Raw genomic sequence first — 16,017 nt, forward strand, 5'->3', positions numbered from 1 at the left:
TTCACAGTGAAGCCCCAGCCCTTATTTCTAGCCTCATCTCCTATTTTCCAGTACCACATTCTACACTGTCAGTTCACCAAACTGTTTGCAGTTCCTCAAATATACTAAGTAATCTCACACCTTATTTAAATTGTCCATTGTCCTTGCAAACTATATATAGATATTTATTTATTTAAAAATATAGGAGTATTCCTAACAAATCTGGCCATGTCAGAGCATAGCTATTATGTGAAGGGTGTATTTTACCTAAATCATAAGTCTGTGTTCCTTCGATGTTGAGCTCCTAAAAATCTATTTACTGGAGCCTTATATAAATAGTGGGTGCTACTTTAAAAAGTTAATTCAGAAAAATCCATTGATGAAAAAGCATTGATGTAATCAATTGAAATAAAGTAGACTTTACACAGATAAAATTGGAAGAGCGAGTATGAAATGGATTATAAAGTAAAAAATGTCACGTTTGGATTTCAGTTCTAGCATAAGTCTTGACATTTTAAAAGTTTTACTGATTCTCAAATCATCCTGCATAGCAATAGTCATTCCCATCAATGTGAATATTGATTTTAATAAACAAACTATTCTTTTAAATGTTTTTACATTTTTGTCCCCTTGCCAGGCTGTTCCAGTGAATATTCTTTGTGTGATTAATCCATCATGACCTCCTTCTTTTTAGGCTTTATTTTCTTTTATTGAAGGATTGATGAGCACAAAATTATTTTGCCCCTTTGGTGAGCTTCTGCCAGTAAAAAATACAAATCACAAATTACATGCCACTTATTTATATTTCTTTTTTTTTTCAGTTCACATATTACAGTGACATTCTAACGTTGGGCAACAAAATAAGAATTAGGCTTTGGGGTTTGGATATAAGTCAAACTCAGCTCTTTGACCTAATATTTCTTCTCTTTTTTCTTTACTCTCTGGGCCTAATTTCTCTGTGTTAACATTATATGCAAGTATGTTTCTCATTAGTGTTTATTTACTATCACAGGAATCACTTTGAACCCTTCTAATACAAGTGGAAATGGTTTTCTCAAAATAAACCCAGATCACATTGGGTTTTATCGTGTAAATTATGAAATACCAACTTGGGATCTGATAGCTACCAGTCTTAACACCAACCCCAAGGTAAGAGAAGCACTGACTATGAGTTGTTTTATTTCCGTTCTAAGAACAGCATCTTAACACTTTACTTTAAGCATCACATTTCTTACCTCTTTTTCTTCTTCTCCCCAGGACTTTTCCTCTGCTGATCGTGCAAGTCTTATTGATGATGCTTTTGCCTTGGCAAGGTGGGTTTTGGAATGAGATTAGATCATTTAAAATACCATGGATTTTGTCATAATTTTTCAAAATGAATTAGAACAAAATTTAACAATTAATTTTAGTTTAAAATATCCAATGCCACTATGTATAACAATATTCTTTTCTTTGACTCTTTTTTTAAAATTCATATGAACTTCATAGGCAGAATACCAATGGTGCCCTTAACATACACACAAAAACTCACCCACCTTGTTGATTCTGAGTAGAGTTTGTCTGTATCAGAGTCCTTGAGCTAATTAGGAATGAAGTTTGCAAATGCTTAAAAGTACACCTTCCTAATTTGATTTAGGAAAAAGACAAACAATGTGTTTCATAAACTCAATTCTGTGAGTGGAAGCACATTGTAAGATTTTTATGGCTGGAGTCATCACATACCGTTCAGGTCACAGGAATAAGAAGAATGAGACACGGTGTGTTAGGATTGTGCAGAATTAAAATACCATTAGAAAACTTGACTTTTTTTCATGGCCTAAAAGTGACCTACACTTAAAAAAATAATTAACATAGACTGGGTGGATGGGGTAGTAACTATAGTAACTCTAGGGTTTAATTTTTTTTTCAGGTAGTCTAACATCAGTAATTCAATAGGTATTTGTTGAATTTGTGGCACTTCTGTGGGAGCTAGGAACACAGCTGACTTTTTTGCTGGCCATGTAGTGGCTTCATGCTAAATACGAGTTAGGTACCGAGAATGAGACACAACTCCAGTGCGTGCTCAGCAAATTATAAAAATGCATCCACCATTGATTAGTGGCAACAAGGAAGCATTTAGAAAAGCTCTTCTGAATTTGTAATGTAGCATCCCTTTTAGGTAATAAACACTATGATTCACTTTAGTGAATCTCCAAGTTTAATTTCCTGGGTATATAACAAATTAATCATAGTAGTCTCCCCTTATTCACGGTTTTGCTTTTCTTAGTTTGAGTTACTTGAGGTCAACTGGAGTCTGACACATAACTTTTATTACAGTATATTATAATTACTCTATTTTATTATTAGTTATTATTGTTAATCTCTTACTGTGCCTAATTTATAAATTAAATTTTATCACAGGTATGCATATATTGGAATATATATATATGTGTATATATGAATATATATGTATTGGAATATACACACATACATATATATGTATCCAATACATGCATATATGCACATATATGTGTGTATCTATATCTATATCTATATCTATCTATCTATCTATCTATCTATCTATCTATCTATCTATCTATATATGGGGTTTGGTACTCTCCACAGTTTTCAGGCATCCACTGGAAGTCTTGGAACGTGTCCCCTGTGGAGAAGGGGCAATGATATTGTATTTTCATTATATTACATTATGTCAGTAACTTATTTAATAAATACTCACTGACCACCTACTCTGTACCAGCCACTGTGTAGACCTAGGAAATTATAATAGAACAATTAGAAATTGTTTTCAGGAAAACTCCTGTGAATATATAATAACCTTTTCCAAAGCTTAGCATCTTTGCTGTTAAAAGTTACACAGAACTGTGATACCTTTATAGCTTAAATCCCATCACAGCACAATGCACACAGTTCTTTCTGCTTTAAGGAGTGAAAGCCACTTGAACAGCTCTCTCTCTGAGGAACCGTGTATAAAGTGAATAACTCACACAAGTGAAAGACTTTCTTACATTTGCTCAGCTCCTTAGCCATAGCCCCATAAAATTTTGAAGAGCTGCAGAAAGAAAGTGAAACAAATTTGAAAACCAAAAAATTTGAAGAACCACACAAAAATCAATCCAGAAAAGACCTGAAATATAACCTAAGCTATTGAGCTATCATCCAATTTCCTTTTGCAACACATGAGCAAAGCAGGACTCCGAGAGGAACACACTCCACCAGTTTTAGCTAGCGACAGGTCCAGACCAGTCTGAAACCTTAGGAGGAAGAAAAGGAGAAATGTTTAGTGAAATAGGGAAGTGCCCGTGAGAGGACTAGAATTTATGCAGTTCTGCTCAGGTGGAACTCAGGTGTTCAAAAAGAAGTGTAACTACAAGATATCATGTTGCATAAGTAGGACCAAAAGGGCACATCTAAAAGTAAATGTATTCTTGATTCCGTTGTCCCACATTTAAGGAGCTAGGACTCTTATTACCCTGGATGGAATATCCAGCCAGACACATTTGTTGAGATAAGGTGTGAAAATTCACCCTGTCACTTTGAGTCAGTCCCCCAAAGAAGCTCAGTTTGATTCTATGCCCAGCCCAAGGAAATCGTCAAAGTTGTCAACTTCAGAGTTTCTCCCAGCCCCCAACTTGGGCCAGCATCAGGCCAGCTACCTGCAAGGGGAACAAGGTGCTTGATTTCCTCTCCATCTCCCTGTGTGGAACATCTGCTTCTCACCCGTTATGCTGCCTCTGGTCTGTCCAGCCTCAAAGCAAGGAGAGCAGGTGAAAGGAGGAAACTCCTGACGTGCTGTCTACTTTTGCTCCTCTCTGCACCTTGGAGATGTTTAACACTGATTATTCTTGTGGTATTTTCATGGGTTTTTGCTGCTCATACCCATTTCATGACCAAGGGTGTTTCTCCTGCAGTTATCTTGAGGGGCAAGTGACTACCTTTGACCCACTTCTGGTCCATAGCAGGTATTTGTGTATCCTTTGCCCCGACAAAGTCTGAAAGGGCAGGTCACTCCATTGTCCCACTACTTCATTCTGAGGTCATAGTACTAGCCAAACACAACCCCTTATTCTTTAGATTTCTCAGGGTAGGGAGTTAGACATCAGGCTACTGTGCCTCCGAGATCCAGGATACGCCTGTAAAATTCTTCAAGTGGTCCCATTAAAGGCCCCTTTCTTAAGTTTGTTGTGAGGGGACAACCTCACAGTAGTCTGACAGCACTCCCACAGCCCTCTTCTAAAATGTCACTCTCTCCCACTTAGCTATTCCAACCTCTTTACTAGGATGGTGGTGCCTTATTAGCTAAGGGTCACAAAACCTGTTTCTGACTATGTTAGCTCCAATTTTGTGGGCTGCATCTTACTTTGGAGGGTAGGCCAAAGGGCCAAGTTTTGGGCCCTTGCCAGAACTGAGGCAGAAAAAAACTCTTTGTTGTACACCTGTTATGGTAGATTTTATCCTTTTCAATAGCTTATTTTGTGCTCTGTAGCCCACTGTGTGCTAAAGCCAGGAGAGGGGTCAAGACTTTCCCTTAGGTTAGTAAGGGAAAGGAGAGGTGACTAACAGACCCATGGGCAGGAGCAGGAGTTTCTGGGTGAGGGAGGAATGGCACAGAGGTTGGCTTAAAAGAACACCTAAGCTAATGATACAAACAGAATTCCGTCCAAGTTTAAAGGATCAGTGGTTCCATTGATATGTAAGGTGAGGGCCAGGTTAGCAAATAAAGACCACCAGGGGAGCATCAGCCATGCTGGAGATGACCAGTTTTACCATTTTATAGGTGTTTGCAGTGGTAACCAGAGGACAGCACAGAACTGGATAAGCAACTGTCCTGCCTCCTCATGGACAGTCCTTTGTAAATAATAGGGAGACGTAGGCAAATGGGGAAAGGTAAAAAGGGGTCTGACTGTTTTAAGCCATAAATCTGAATTTCAGTGGCACGTTAATGTTGAGACCAGATACATGGGAACTTTCCAAAGCTCTCCACACCACCTGATGGCTTTGCTGGACATGAGCACGTGGGGTCAGTTCCATCCACCTGGGCACCTCTCTCAATTGTTCTAATGTCCCCTTCCAGAGCCATGTTTAACAAGACACTATGCTTAACCCAGACCTCTCTGAGAAGGCCCTTGCAGTCATACCCAGGGGAGCAAAAACAAACCTCTGTTGCAGGATTCCTGATACAGTTCTAATGGGTGCCTTGGCCCAGGAGGGGAGAACGTGAATTCCCTCGGAGGACTCCGTTGTCCTCTTCTTCTCCATTGAGTTTGGGGGGAACTTTTCTTTAAGTTATAGCCTCCATCCTCTCTACACTATGAATTATAAGAAAATTCTATGAGTTGAGTCCTTTAGGCTGGGTTCTCATTGTGTAAATGGAAGATTTTGGAATAAAGAAAATTCTCAATCAAGTCTGGCTTTCAGAACTGCTGTTTGCTATGGATTTAAAAAGAAATGAAGCTTGAGACTCAAAGTTGCATAAGGATGCTGTCTTAGGTGGAGTTCCCTAGAAGCAGAGTCTGAAATGGGAAATTTTGTACACGTGGTTATTGACAGAATACTCTCCTGAGGTAGAGTACACAAACCAGGTTGGAATGGGGAGGAAGAGCTGAGCAAAGACATGGTCTGATCTGGAGCCAGGCTTTGTTAGATTCTACTAGGAATCTGTGAATTGTGCCACAGAGTAGGATCTACTACAAGAACCCAGGATGGCTTGCTGCATTCCTGAATCAGATGATTGATTAATGGTCAGGAGTAAGGGTTGTGTAACCTCTTAGGCAAGATAGATGTTTCTGGCCTGCAGAAGGTGGCAACTGTGAGCCAACATAGAGCTGTAAAGAGATATGGGTGGGGCACTATAGAAGTCTCTGTTCTAAAAAACCAGTTCTTCACATGTGGTCCCAGCAGTATCAGCATTGGCTAGCAACTTGTGAAGAATGCAAATACTTAGGCCTTACTCCAGACCCACTGAATCAGAAATTCTGGGAATGAGACCCAAGAATATGATTTAACTGGCTTTCTAGTACTGTTGATACAGACTTAAATTTGGGAATCATGGTTCTAAATGGTAACGTTTTTCCTCTGAGGTATCAAATACCGCTGATCCCATGGGTAGGAGCTGCAGAGTAACATGGCTTGTGGGAAATGAAAAGTACGTTATCTTACTTATTAAAATATTATCTCCTGTAATATCAAGCATCAAAAATTCACTCCCATTCCAGTGTTCTGGCCATATGACTCAGACTTCAAGAAAATAAGGGATACCAAAGTGGAACTATTGCATAGCTATCAAGTGTGCTGGAAAAATAAAACACCAGAAGAAGATATTGATTTTTCAACATTTGAATACATAGCACTCAGTCAGGGCCTCTAACCTTTGGGTCATCAGATTTATGGTGCCCAAATAACCATCTCTTCTGGTCCTAGGAACCAAGACCCTTCTAATCTTTTCACCTCCCAGAGGTATGCAGCCCACTTGATTTCTGACCAAATTATCTGCCATTCTTTCTAAAATTTCACTAACCTCTTTGCTAATTTGATCCTTAGAGCAACAACTATTCTGCAGCATTATCCTAAAAAAAACACTGATTGGATGTAATTGTTGCTCTGTCCTCCTGGAAAAACAGAGAATGATTAAAATTAGCAAATTATCAAGTTTCAGATGTCAACACAGCATTCTACAGTTTTTTACTTAACACATATTCTCAATAAAACACTCCATTTCTCAATATTATTTATACTTTTATTAAAAGTAGGCTGAACACTCCAAAATGTAACTCCTCAATCAGATCGGGAACTGAGACAATAAGAGAAATCAGCTTCTTGGACTGAAAAGAAAACTCTGTATCATATCTCATTACTAAAAATCATATGATGCTGAAGATTTTTATTCTTATCTATCTCTCCAATACTAGTTCATCCTCTAATCAAACTCTTAGGGAGAAGTCAAAATATAATTACGTTATTCTTTATTCACAAAATGACCTCAAACATAATAGCACTTAATGCTTCAGTGTTACCAATTCAATAATTTAAAATGTATTTTTAATGGAAACTTACAAATATAATTGGGAAAAATAAGATTCTCATCAAATTCTTCCTAAAACCTAGGCTAAAACTTGAAGCATGACAGATTTCTAAGTACATGATTGCAAAAGATTCTAGAGCTCTTTCTAAGGAGGAAGAAATGGGATTCTTTAAACTTTGAAGTGCCAATAGTAACTTCAAATTTTCTGGTGGAACAAAGTTTATTTTTATTTATTTTATTGGGAAATGAATAAAACAGGAGGTGTTTTATGGGAATATAAGTTCACTTGGAATGTTTTAAGTATTCATGAATTGTGAGTACTGTTATTCATGTTTCTTCTTCATTTCGAATGCTAATAATTTCATTCAGACACATTAATAATAATGTATTTGTCTATTGTAATTAGTTTATAAACCTAACATTTAAAAGTTTCTATTCATCAATATTAATCACATAGCTTTTGTTATATCTCAGATTTTGCCACAGATTTTTCAAATGTACATCTTAATGTTCTTTCTTTCCATTTACTATTAAATGTTTGAAAGCATAATATATCATTGTGAACAAAACTATTTGCTTAAGCTTCAAAAATACATACATTTCTAAATTGTGTAATAGAAGGATTCTCATTAACATTGAAATCTGTAATCCCCATATTAATTCTTTCAGTTAAATGGAAGGTAATTAATCTTTTTAATTAACTGTGGTTTGTTTTTCCTTTCTTAGAGCTCAACTTCTGGATTATAAGGTGGCTCTGAACCTGACCAAGTATCTCAAAAAGGAAGAGGATTTTTTACCATGGCAGAGAGCCATTTCAGCTGTAACCTATATTATTAGTATGTTTGAAGATGATAAAGAGCTATACCCTATGATTGAGGTAACATTAATGGTATATTGTATGAAAGTAAATGTTTAGTCATTAGCAGAATAGGAAAATTTCTGAGAGAAGGAGCTCCTGGGAGATAAAATATATCTTCCTTGCCGAGTGAAGTCAAAGGAAAGTACAATGACTTGACTAGTTGAAGCAAAGAGGTACTATTTTTTCCATTTTTATTTTATTTTAAATTATATTTTATTCATTATGCTATTACAGTTGTTCCAATTTTTCCTCCTTCACCCTACTCCACCCAGCACTCCCCACTCCCTCAGGCAATCCCCACATTCATGCCCATGGGTCATGTGTATAGGTTCTTTGGCTACTCCATTCCCTACACTGTACTTTACATCCCCATGGATATTCTGTAACTACCTATTTGTACTTCTTAATTCACTCACCTCTTCACCCATTCCCCATAACCCCCACCCATCTAGCAACCATCAAAATGCTCTCTGTATCCATAATTCTGTCTCTGTTCTTATTGTTTGTTTAGTTTCTTTCTTAGATTCAATTGTTGGTAGAATGTATTTGCCATTTTATCATTCATAGTTTTAATCTTTTTCTTGAATGAGTCCATTTAACATTTCATGTAATAATGGTTGGTGATGATGAACTCTTTTAGTTTTTTCTTGTCTGTGAAGCTCTTTATCTGTCCTTTGATTCTAAATGATAGTTTTGCTGGGTAGAACAATCTTGGCTGTGTGTCCCTGCTTTTCATGACTTTGACTATTTCTTGCCAATCCCTTCCAGCCTGCAAAGTTGCTTTTGAGAAATCAGTTGACAGTCCTATGGGAATTCCCCTGTAGGTAACTAATTGCTAAGATTCTTTCTTTATCTTTAACTGTTCGCATTTCAATTATGACATGTCTTGGAGTGGGTGTCTTTGCATCCATCTTGTTTGGGGCTCTCTGTACTTCCTGGACTTGCATGTCTATTTCCTTCACCAAATTAGGGAAATTTTCTTTCATTATTTTTTCAAATAGATTTCCCATTTCTTGTTCTTTCTCTTCTCCTTCTGGCACCCCTGTGATACAAATGTTGGAAGGCTTGAAGTTGTGCCAGAGGCTGCTTACACTGTCCTCATCTTTTTGGATTCTTTTTTCTTCATGTTGTTCTGGTCAGTTGTTTTGTGCTTCCTTATGTGCCAAATCATTCATTTGATTCTTAGCCTCACCCACTCCACTGTTTCTCCCCTGTGAATTGTTCTTTCCTTCGATTATTATATTCTTCTGTTCTGATTGGATCTTTTGTTGCTGTTGGGGTCCTCACTAAGTTCCTTGAGCATCCTTATAACCAGTGTTTTGAACTCTGCATCTGATCGATTGCTTATCTCCATTTTTAGTTCTTTTTCTGGAGTTTTGTTCTGTTCTTTCATTTGGGCCATGTTTCTATGTATTTGGTAGAGCTGCTATGAATTCCTGTGTCGGTGTCATGGCCTAATGTAGTAGGTGTCCTGTAGGGTCCAGTGGAACAGAAGCCTCTCCTATCACCCAAGCTGGGTACTTGAGGTGTACCCTTCATATGGGCTGAGGACACACTCCTCTTGTAGTTGAGCCTTGATTGCTGTTGGCAGGTCAATGGGAGGGACTTATCCAGGCCAGTCAGCTGCAAGGACTGGCTGTGACCACTGACCACCAACCTCTGACCTCTGTGTAGGATCAGCTGTGAAGGGGCAGGGTGGTGGTGCTTTCATATGGTCTTAGCTGCCCAGTGGGTGGGCAGGCTCAGTGGTTTCCAGGGTGGTGCAGGCCAAGGTCAGCCCACACTTGTGTTCTGCCTGGGGCCACCCTGCCTGAGCTATAAAGCAATCTGAGATGGCTGCTACTTGTGCTGTGCTTGGAGATCACAGGTGAAGCCAAGCTGTGAGTCTAAGGTGACTGCTGCTAGTGTCCATCCTGGGGCCACTTAGCAATAGGTACTGGGGCTGGAGGTTGCTGAGGACAGCTGTTTCTTGTTTGAGAGGATTTAGGAAGTTGTGAAACATGAGCCAAGACCAACCATTCATATGGAAAAGTAGCTTGGGTGGGCAGGTAAGTTGGGTGGAATAGAGTCTTTGGGGATCTTCAGAGTAGGGAAAACAGTGTTAGCCAGGTTGATGGAGTATCAGATATGGTACCAACCTGCTGGCTCTGTGGCACTGTTCAGTGAGTATTCAGAAAAGGGATGATGATCTCTGCCTGCCTTTTTGTCTGGGAGAAAGCTGTTTCCCAGCTCATGCCATGATGCCAGATACTTCAGTTTCTCCCTGTATGCCACAGCAGCCTTTCAAGATGCTACCCCATGCTGGATCTCAGAGGGAATGAGCCTGAGTAAGTCCATGTGTATGTTCTTAAGAGGAACTGCTTGGGACTCCAGAGTTTCTTCCACCAATTCAATCCTCACTTTTTTTGCAGCCAGAAGTTATGGAAACTTTACTTTCTGGTGCTGGAACGCTGGGCTGGGGGGGCCTGGTGTGAGGCTAAGACTCCTCACTCCCAAGATATAACTCCCAAATGTTTATCCATTACACATGGATGTGAGACCACTCTGTTCTGTATCTCCACCCCTCCTACCAGCCTGGATAGATATGGTATCTCTTATTCCACAGTTGTCAAACTTCCATTCAACTCAGTTTCTGATGGTGCTGAATGATGGTTTTTCTATATTTTACAATTAGTTGTAATTTTGATGTGGTTGTGTGAGAAGGTGAGCTGTGTTTGCCTATGCTACCATCTTGACCAGAAGTCTGCTATTTATTTTTTCACCATGAAATGTATCAATATTTCTGGTTCAATACACCACTTAAAGGCATATTTTAGTGTTATAAGAATTACAATAATTAATATTTATTTAAAATAAGCTACATTTTGCCCTGACTGGTGTGGCTCTGTTGGTTGGGCATCATCCTGCAAAGCAAAAGGTCACTGGTTGCGTTCTGTTCAGGGCATCTGACTGGGCTGCAGGTTTGGTCCCCAGCTGGGGTGCATATGAGAGGCAACCAGTCACTTCCTCTCTTACATTGCTCTTTCTCTCCCTCTCTGTCTCTCTTCCTTCTCCTCTCTATAAAAAATAACACCTTTTTTTTTAAATAGGCAACATTTTAAGTCATAGATACTAAGTTAATCTATTTTTTAATGAATTCTTCTAGGTCAAAATTAATTTATTCTTCCCAAAACATAACATGATATTTCCTTCTTATTACTAAGTTATTTTACATTTAGATTTTATTATAAGATATTCTAAATACTTTGCTTTATGATTTCTGTAGCACTTTGGTAAGACACTTGTAATTTTAAACAAATTCTGGATTAGAATTGCTGTCTCTTCCACTTGGTAAATGAAAGAACTTAGACAAATGGTTTAATATTGTGAGTCTTAATTTCCTTTGTACAGTAAGAATGTCAGCACTTGGCTGCCTATGCTAATGGGACAGTTAAGGTTATATAATATAAACATCCTTTGTAAATCCAAAGGCAATATACAAATATTGAAATAACATTATTATTTCATCAATACTTGAGCGAACTTCTCAGTACAGCAAGTATGTCAAGTGTTATTCTGTTTCCAATAAGTGTTAAAGTAAGAAGTGGAAATTAAAAGGGGCTTACCCAAAGTTTTATAAAACACCAGAGAATGTTCAAGATGTTCTTATTTTCAGGATTGAAGCAATATTACAATGTGATGAAAACTGGATACATCTCTTTCCTAATGATAGGCCCAAAGTTCTCTGAACTAGTAGGAGAAAAGGTTATTTTCTAGGGGGCTGTAGATTATAACTGAAAGACTGTTGATAAATAATGAATGATTACTCATTGTTCATGGTGCTTTTATTTCAGGAATACTTCCGAGATCAAGTAAAGCCAGTTGCAGATGTTCTGACATGGAACGATGCTGGAAGCCACCTCACAAGGTGATTTTTTACATTTTTAAAATAAATATACATTCAGTATCTGTTTGTTTGTTTGTTCTAAATTGTGTTGAAAAGTGCATCAGGCTCACCTTTGTGTGTGTTTGTTTTCTAAGGTTGCTCCGTGCTTCTGTGCTGGGGTTCGCCTGCAAGTTGGGAGACAAAGAAGCCTTGGGCAATGCTTCCCAGTTATTTCAGCAGTGGCTCACTGGGACTGTAAGGTGACTGTTCACCATGTTTTCATTTCCAGAAAACTTTAAATTGTGAAACAAAACATTAAAATTTTTGAAACACTGTTTATTCTTCTAGGATTCCTGTAAATCTCAGGCTTCTGGTGTATCGGTATGGAATGCAGAACTCTGGCAATGAGACTTCATGGAACTACACTCTTGATCAGTACCAGAAGAGTTCATTAGCTCAAGAAAAAGAAAAACTGCTGTATGCATTAGCATCCGTGAGGAACATTACTCTGTTGTCAAGGTAGCTTGGAGCTTTTTTCCCCACTTCTATGAATGGTATTTGATGGTTTTTGTGTCACAGTCTCTTATAGATGCTATTAAAGTTTAAGTTAAAGTAAAGTATAAGTTTTCTTTTCCAAGAAAATCTATTAAAAATTATTTTTTCCTGCAAGAAACAATCTATCTGTGTAACAGTAGCTTAAGAAGTAAATAAATGTAATCTCATATGAAAAAATTCAAAAGGTAGACAGTTTTCAGTTGTGAGCAGTGGTTCAATATTCATCCTGGACCTAGTCTCTTTCCCTTTCTGTTCTTTCATCCTCAACATGTTGGATGTCTCCTGACCTCTAGACTTCCAACCATTTTGTCTTCATAGATGTACTCATATGTTCAGTGGAAGCAGGACAGGAGCAAAAGAGCTCCTCCTCACAAGGCTCTGTCTTTTATGTTAAGAGATCAGTTATCTCCACTTCCCCTCACAGTCCAGAAGTGGGTCACACTTGATCATTCTTGGTCATACTCTGGGTCTACCACACAATCATTTGTGGACAAGGATGAATTTGAATTGTTTGACTGGCTCGGATCAGTCACACTACCCTGGAGCCGGGACGGGAGTCTAGCTTTCCTAGGATCAAGGACAGCTTGATCCAGAGCTGGCGTCTGTCAGCAGAGGAGTGTCTGCCACAATATGCATACACACACACAAATAAAGTGTATTTACATTTCATTCAGAAGGTATAAAGGCTCCTTGAAGCTCATCTATGAATCTTCTACTCCACACCTATGCCACAAGTCAACTAACTTCTGCCTTAACTCATTTTTTACTTAGTTGTGGTTTATGAATTATTTACTTTATTAATTTAACCAAATCTAATGTTATTTCTTTGTATAGGCATATAGATTGTGGAACTAAAATTGAATATAACATGATATCTGCCCCTGAAAAACTTAAGGGTTCATGAGAGAGGCAGAATGTAAATTATAAATTACAAATACAATAACCAGTTTGTAATGACTACCAGAAACTGTCTATATACCTGACAGGGCCAGCAGTGCACCATCACCATCTTGCTTCAGGGCTATATGTCAGTTCTCCTGCTCACTGCTCTAAGACAGTCTACCAAGAGCTTGATCATCCTGACAGTCCACAGAGCATTGCATTGCTCTATTATGTGGATGGCATTGTGCCGATTGTATCTGATGAGAAAATTAGCAAATACTTAGATGCCTTACTAGACTCTTGTGAACTGAAGGGTAAAAGGTAAATTGCACAAAAATTCAGGGGCCCACCACTTCAGTGCAGTTCCTGGAAGTTCAGTGGATTACATCATGTTGAGATATTCCCTCCATATACAACTGTGGCACAAATTTAATAAAAATCTATTGATTTGGTCACTTCATTTATTGATTTGGACTTATTTGAATTATACTATAATTATAGCCAACTAATCCTTCTACACAGGTTATGTTAGGAGATTTTTTCTTACAATCAATGAAAGAACAAATGAGACTTAACTGTTATCCCACAGAAATCAGAGCATAAATACTTTCCCTTAACTTACTGGCTTCTTTTTTATAGGTCAGTGGGATAATAGGTAAATGGGCAAAATGCTTCTATTCTATAGAATTATTTTTTATTTTTGTTATTTATTGGGGTGACATTGGTTAATAAAATTATGTAAGTTTCAAGTGTACAATTCTATGATACATCACACAAAGTCCAGTCATCTGCTGTCATTATATACTTGACTCCTATATCCTTTAAGTCTTCCAACCCCTCCCCTTTGCCAAACACCATACTGTTGTCTGGGTCTATGAGTGTTTGTTTGTTTATTTGTTGCTTTCAGTTTTGTATGCCACATAGAAGTGAAATCATGCTTCCTGGCTTTTCTTGTCTGACTTATTTTGCTTAGCATGATATTCTCAAGTTCCATCCATGTTGTCACAAAATAATTAATAATAAAATTGTGGTTTTTTATTGTTTTTAGTACTTTCAAAATAATTCAAGTTTTAATGTTTCTGTTGTTTACATTTCACTTGCCCTCAAAATTGTAGATTGCTTTTTTAAAAAAGTTAAATATTTTAGAAAGTTTTAAATTGTGTTTTATTATTTTTTCATATTTAATTAACTTGGTTGGTTGGTGCCTCAAGAATTGAATTACAGGAATGAAAGCTTTGTTCTCTTAGAATTTAGCTAAGGATGAATGGACATTAAAAGTTCATGTTGAATTTTTGGCTTCTCTTAGGTATTTGGATTTGCTCAAGGACTCAAACCTCATTAAATCTCAGGATGTGTTTACAGTCATCCGATATATCTCATATAACAGCTATGGGAAGAACATGGCCTGGAACTGGATACAGAACAACTGGGAATATCTAGTCAACAGGTGGGATGATCAGATAATGGTTTGTTGTTCTCCTTGTTGGATACTGTCTGCAATTCTTTCTCTCTTTACTGTACTGTCTCTGACATTTATACAGTATCTGAAATGGCATATTACCAGAGGTAAAGGGTCATGGTATTTTCCTTCCAGGGAAGTAGTGTACTAATTAATTTTCATCATAATTTATTTTTGGAAAGTATTCCACCTCATCTGTAGAATTGTGAGATCTGGAGAGATGCCTAAATCACATTACTTCTAGTTTAGTTAAAACAAGTTAATGTAGTTCTGCCTATTGTGATAGTACCTAGCATAATGCCAGGCACATATTTAGTTCTCAATCAGTATTTAATGAAAACTAAATGGGAATTTTGAGACGTGAGTTCAAATTAGAGCCCTATATCTTACTGGGCTTATGTGAATGATGAATTTTATCTCTCTTGACCAGGTGGTTAAACTTAAGGTAATTTGAGAAGTTCTTAAAAGGAATCTACACTTCCCAGGCAATAACTGTTTAAAAATGGAAAACAGCAAATTAACTAAAGAAATTCTTTCCCAATTTTTTAATTTCTTCAGCCCCCATACAAGTGAAATATTGCTATTCTTGGCCCTGATTCTCTAAATTTAATGCTTATTTTCCATTAAGAGGATATTTCTTTGACAGAGCAAAAAATAAAATATAGATTATATATCCCAAACAAATGTGAAAACACTGAACAGAAGACCTTTACCAGCTGAAGTCCCCACACCAAGAAATAGCCTCTGTTAGCCCCTCCTAGTCTCTTCTGTCTTCCCGCCAACACTGCCTGACTGACTGCCTTATCAGAAACATCAAATATGAAAACTTTTCTTTCTATTCTTTTCTGCCCCACAATTCACCAGAGTGCCACCATGTCGATTCATATTTCCCATCCTTCTGGGATCCAGCTCTCATTATCCTACATTGTTTTTGGAGGGTTTTTTTGCCTATTTGTGATAAGTTTCTGCCTTTTTTATTCTTGCAATGATCAATAGTAACTGCTCATCCGTCTCTATGGAGACTGGTACACATGCACACGTACATGATACTCTGTTCATCTATTTGTAATTGTTCAATGAAATGCTTGGTTTACAATGAATAAATCTGCTTATTCAGAACACATTATCTAGGGGTAGCAGTTCATATTATGCAAGGTAATGCCTTTCATTTTGAAAGATATATATGCCTAATGACAAATACCGTGTATTTTGTTTTAATTCAAAAGACTGTAAAACTTTTATTGGTGTATGCTGCATGAAACCAATGTAGATGAAAAGCAATGCTAACTTTTGAATTATTGTGAAAAGACAAGTAAATGATGTTCATTTTGCAAACTGTTTATACAAGGCTTAAATAGCTCTGGTGCAATTTATTTCAAAATTCATTTTTCACTTTTAAA

At 37.5% G+C, this 16,017-nt stretch overlaps 1 protein-coding gene across 1 annotated transcript in view; it reads left to right on the top strand.

The window, feature by feature from the left end:
• Positions 1 to 16,017, top strand: part of LOC123806888 (glutamyl aminopeptidase) — an 87,353-nt gene that overhangs the window by 64,884 nt on the left and 6,452 nt on the right. The window contains exons 12-18 of the mRNA XM_045820336.1: positions 992 to 1,128; positions 1,237 to 1,292; positions 7,724 to 7,874; positions 11,690 to 11,763; positions 11,877 to 11,981; positions 12,070 to 12,240; positions 14,465 to 14,605. Coding sequence (XP_045676292.1) covers positions 992 to 1,128; positions 1,237 to 1,292; positions 7,724 to 7,874; positions 11,690 to 11,763; positions 11,877 to 11,981; positions 12,070 to 12,240; positions 14,465 to 14,605 — 835 coding nt within the window. The remainder of the gene's footprint in view (positions 1 to 991; positions 1,129 to 1,236; positions 1,293 to 7,723; positions 7,875 to 11,689; positions 11,764 to 11,876; positions 11,982 to 12,069; positions 12,241 to 14,464; positions 14,606 to 16,017) is intronic.

Source organism: Phyllostomus hastatus, unplaced genomic scaffold, assembly GCF_019186645.2.
Source record: "Phyllostomus hastatus isolate PE091 unplaced genomic scaffold, TTU_PhHast_1.1 phas_scaffold_39, whole genome shotgun sequence".
NCBI lineage: Eukaryota > Metazoa > Chordata > Mammalia > Chiroptera > Phyllostomidae > Phyllostomus > Phyllostomus hastatus.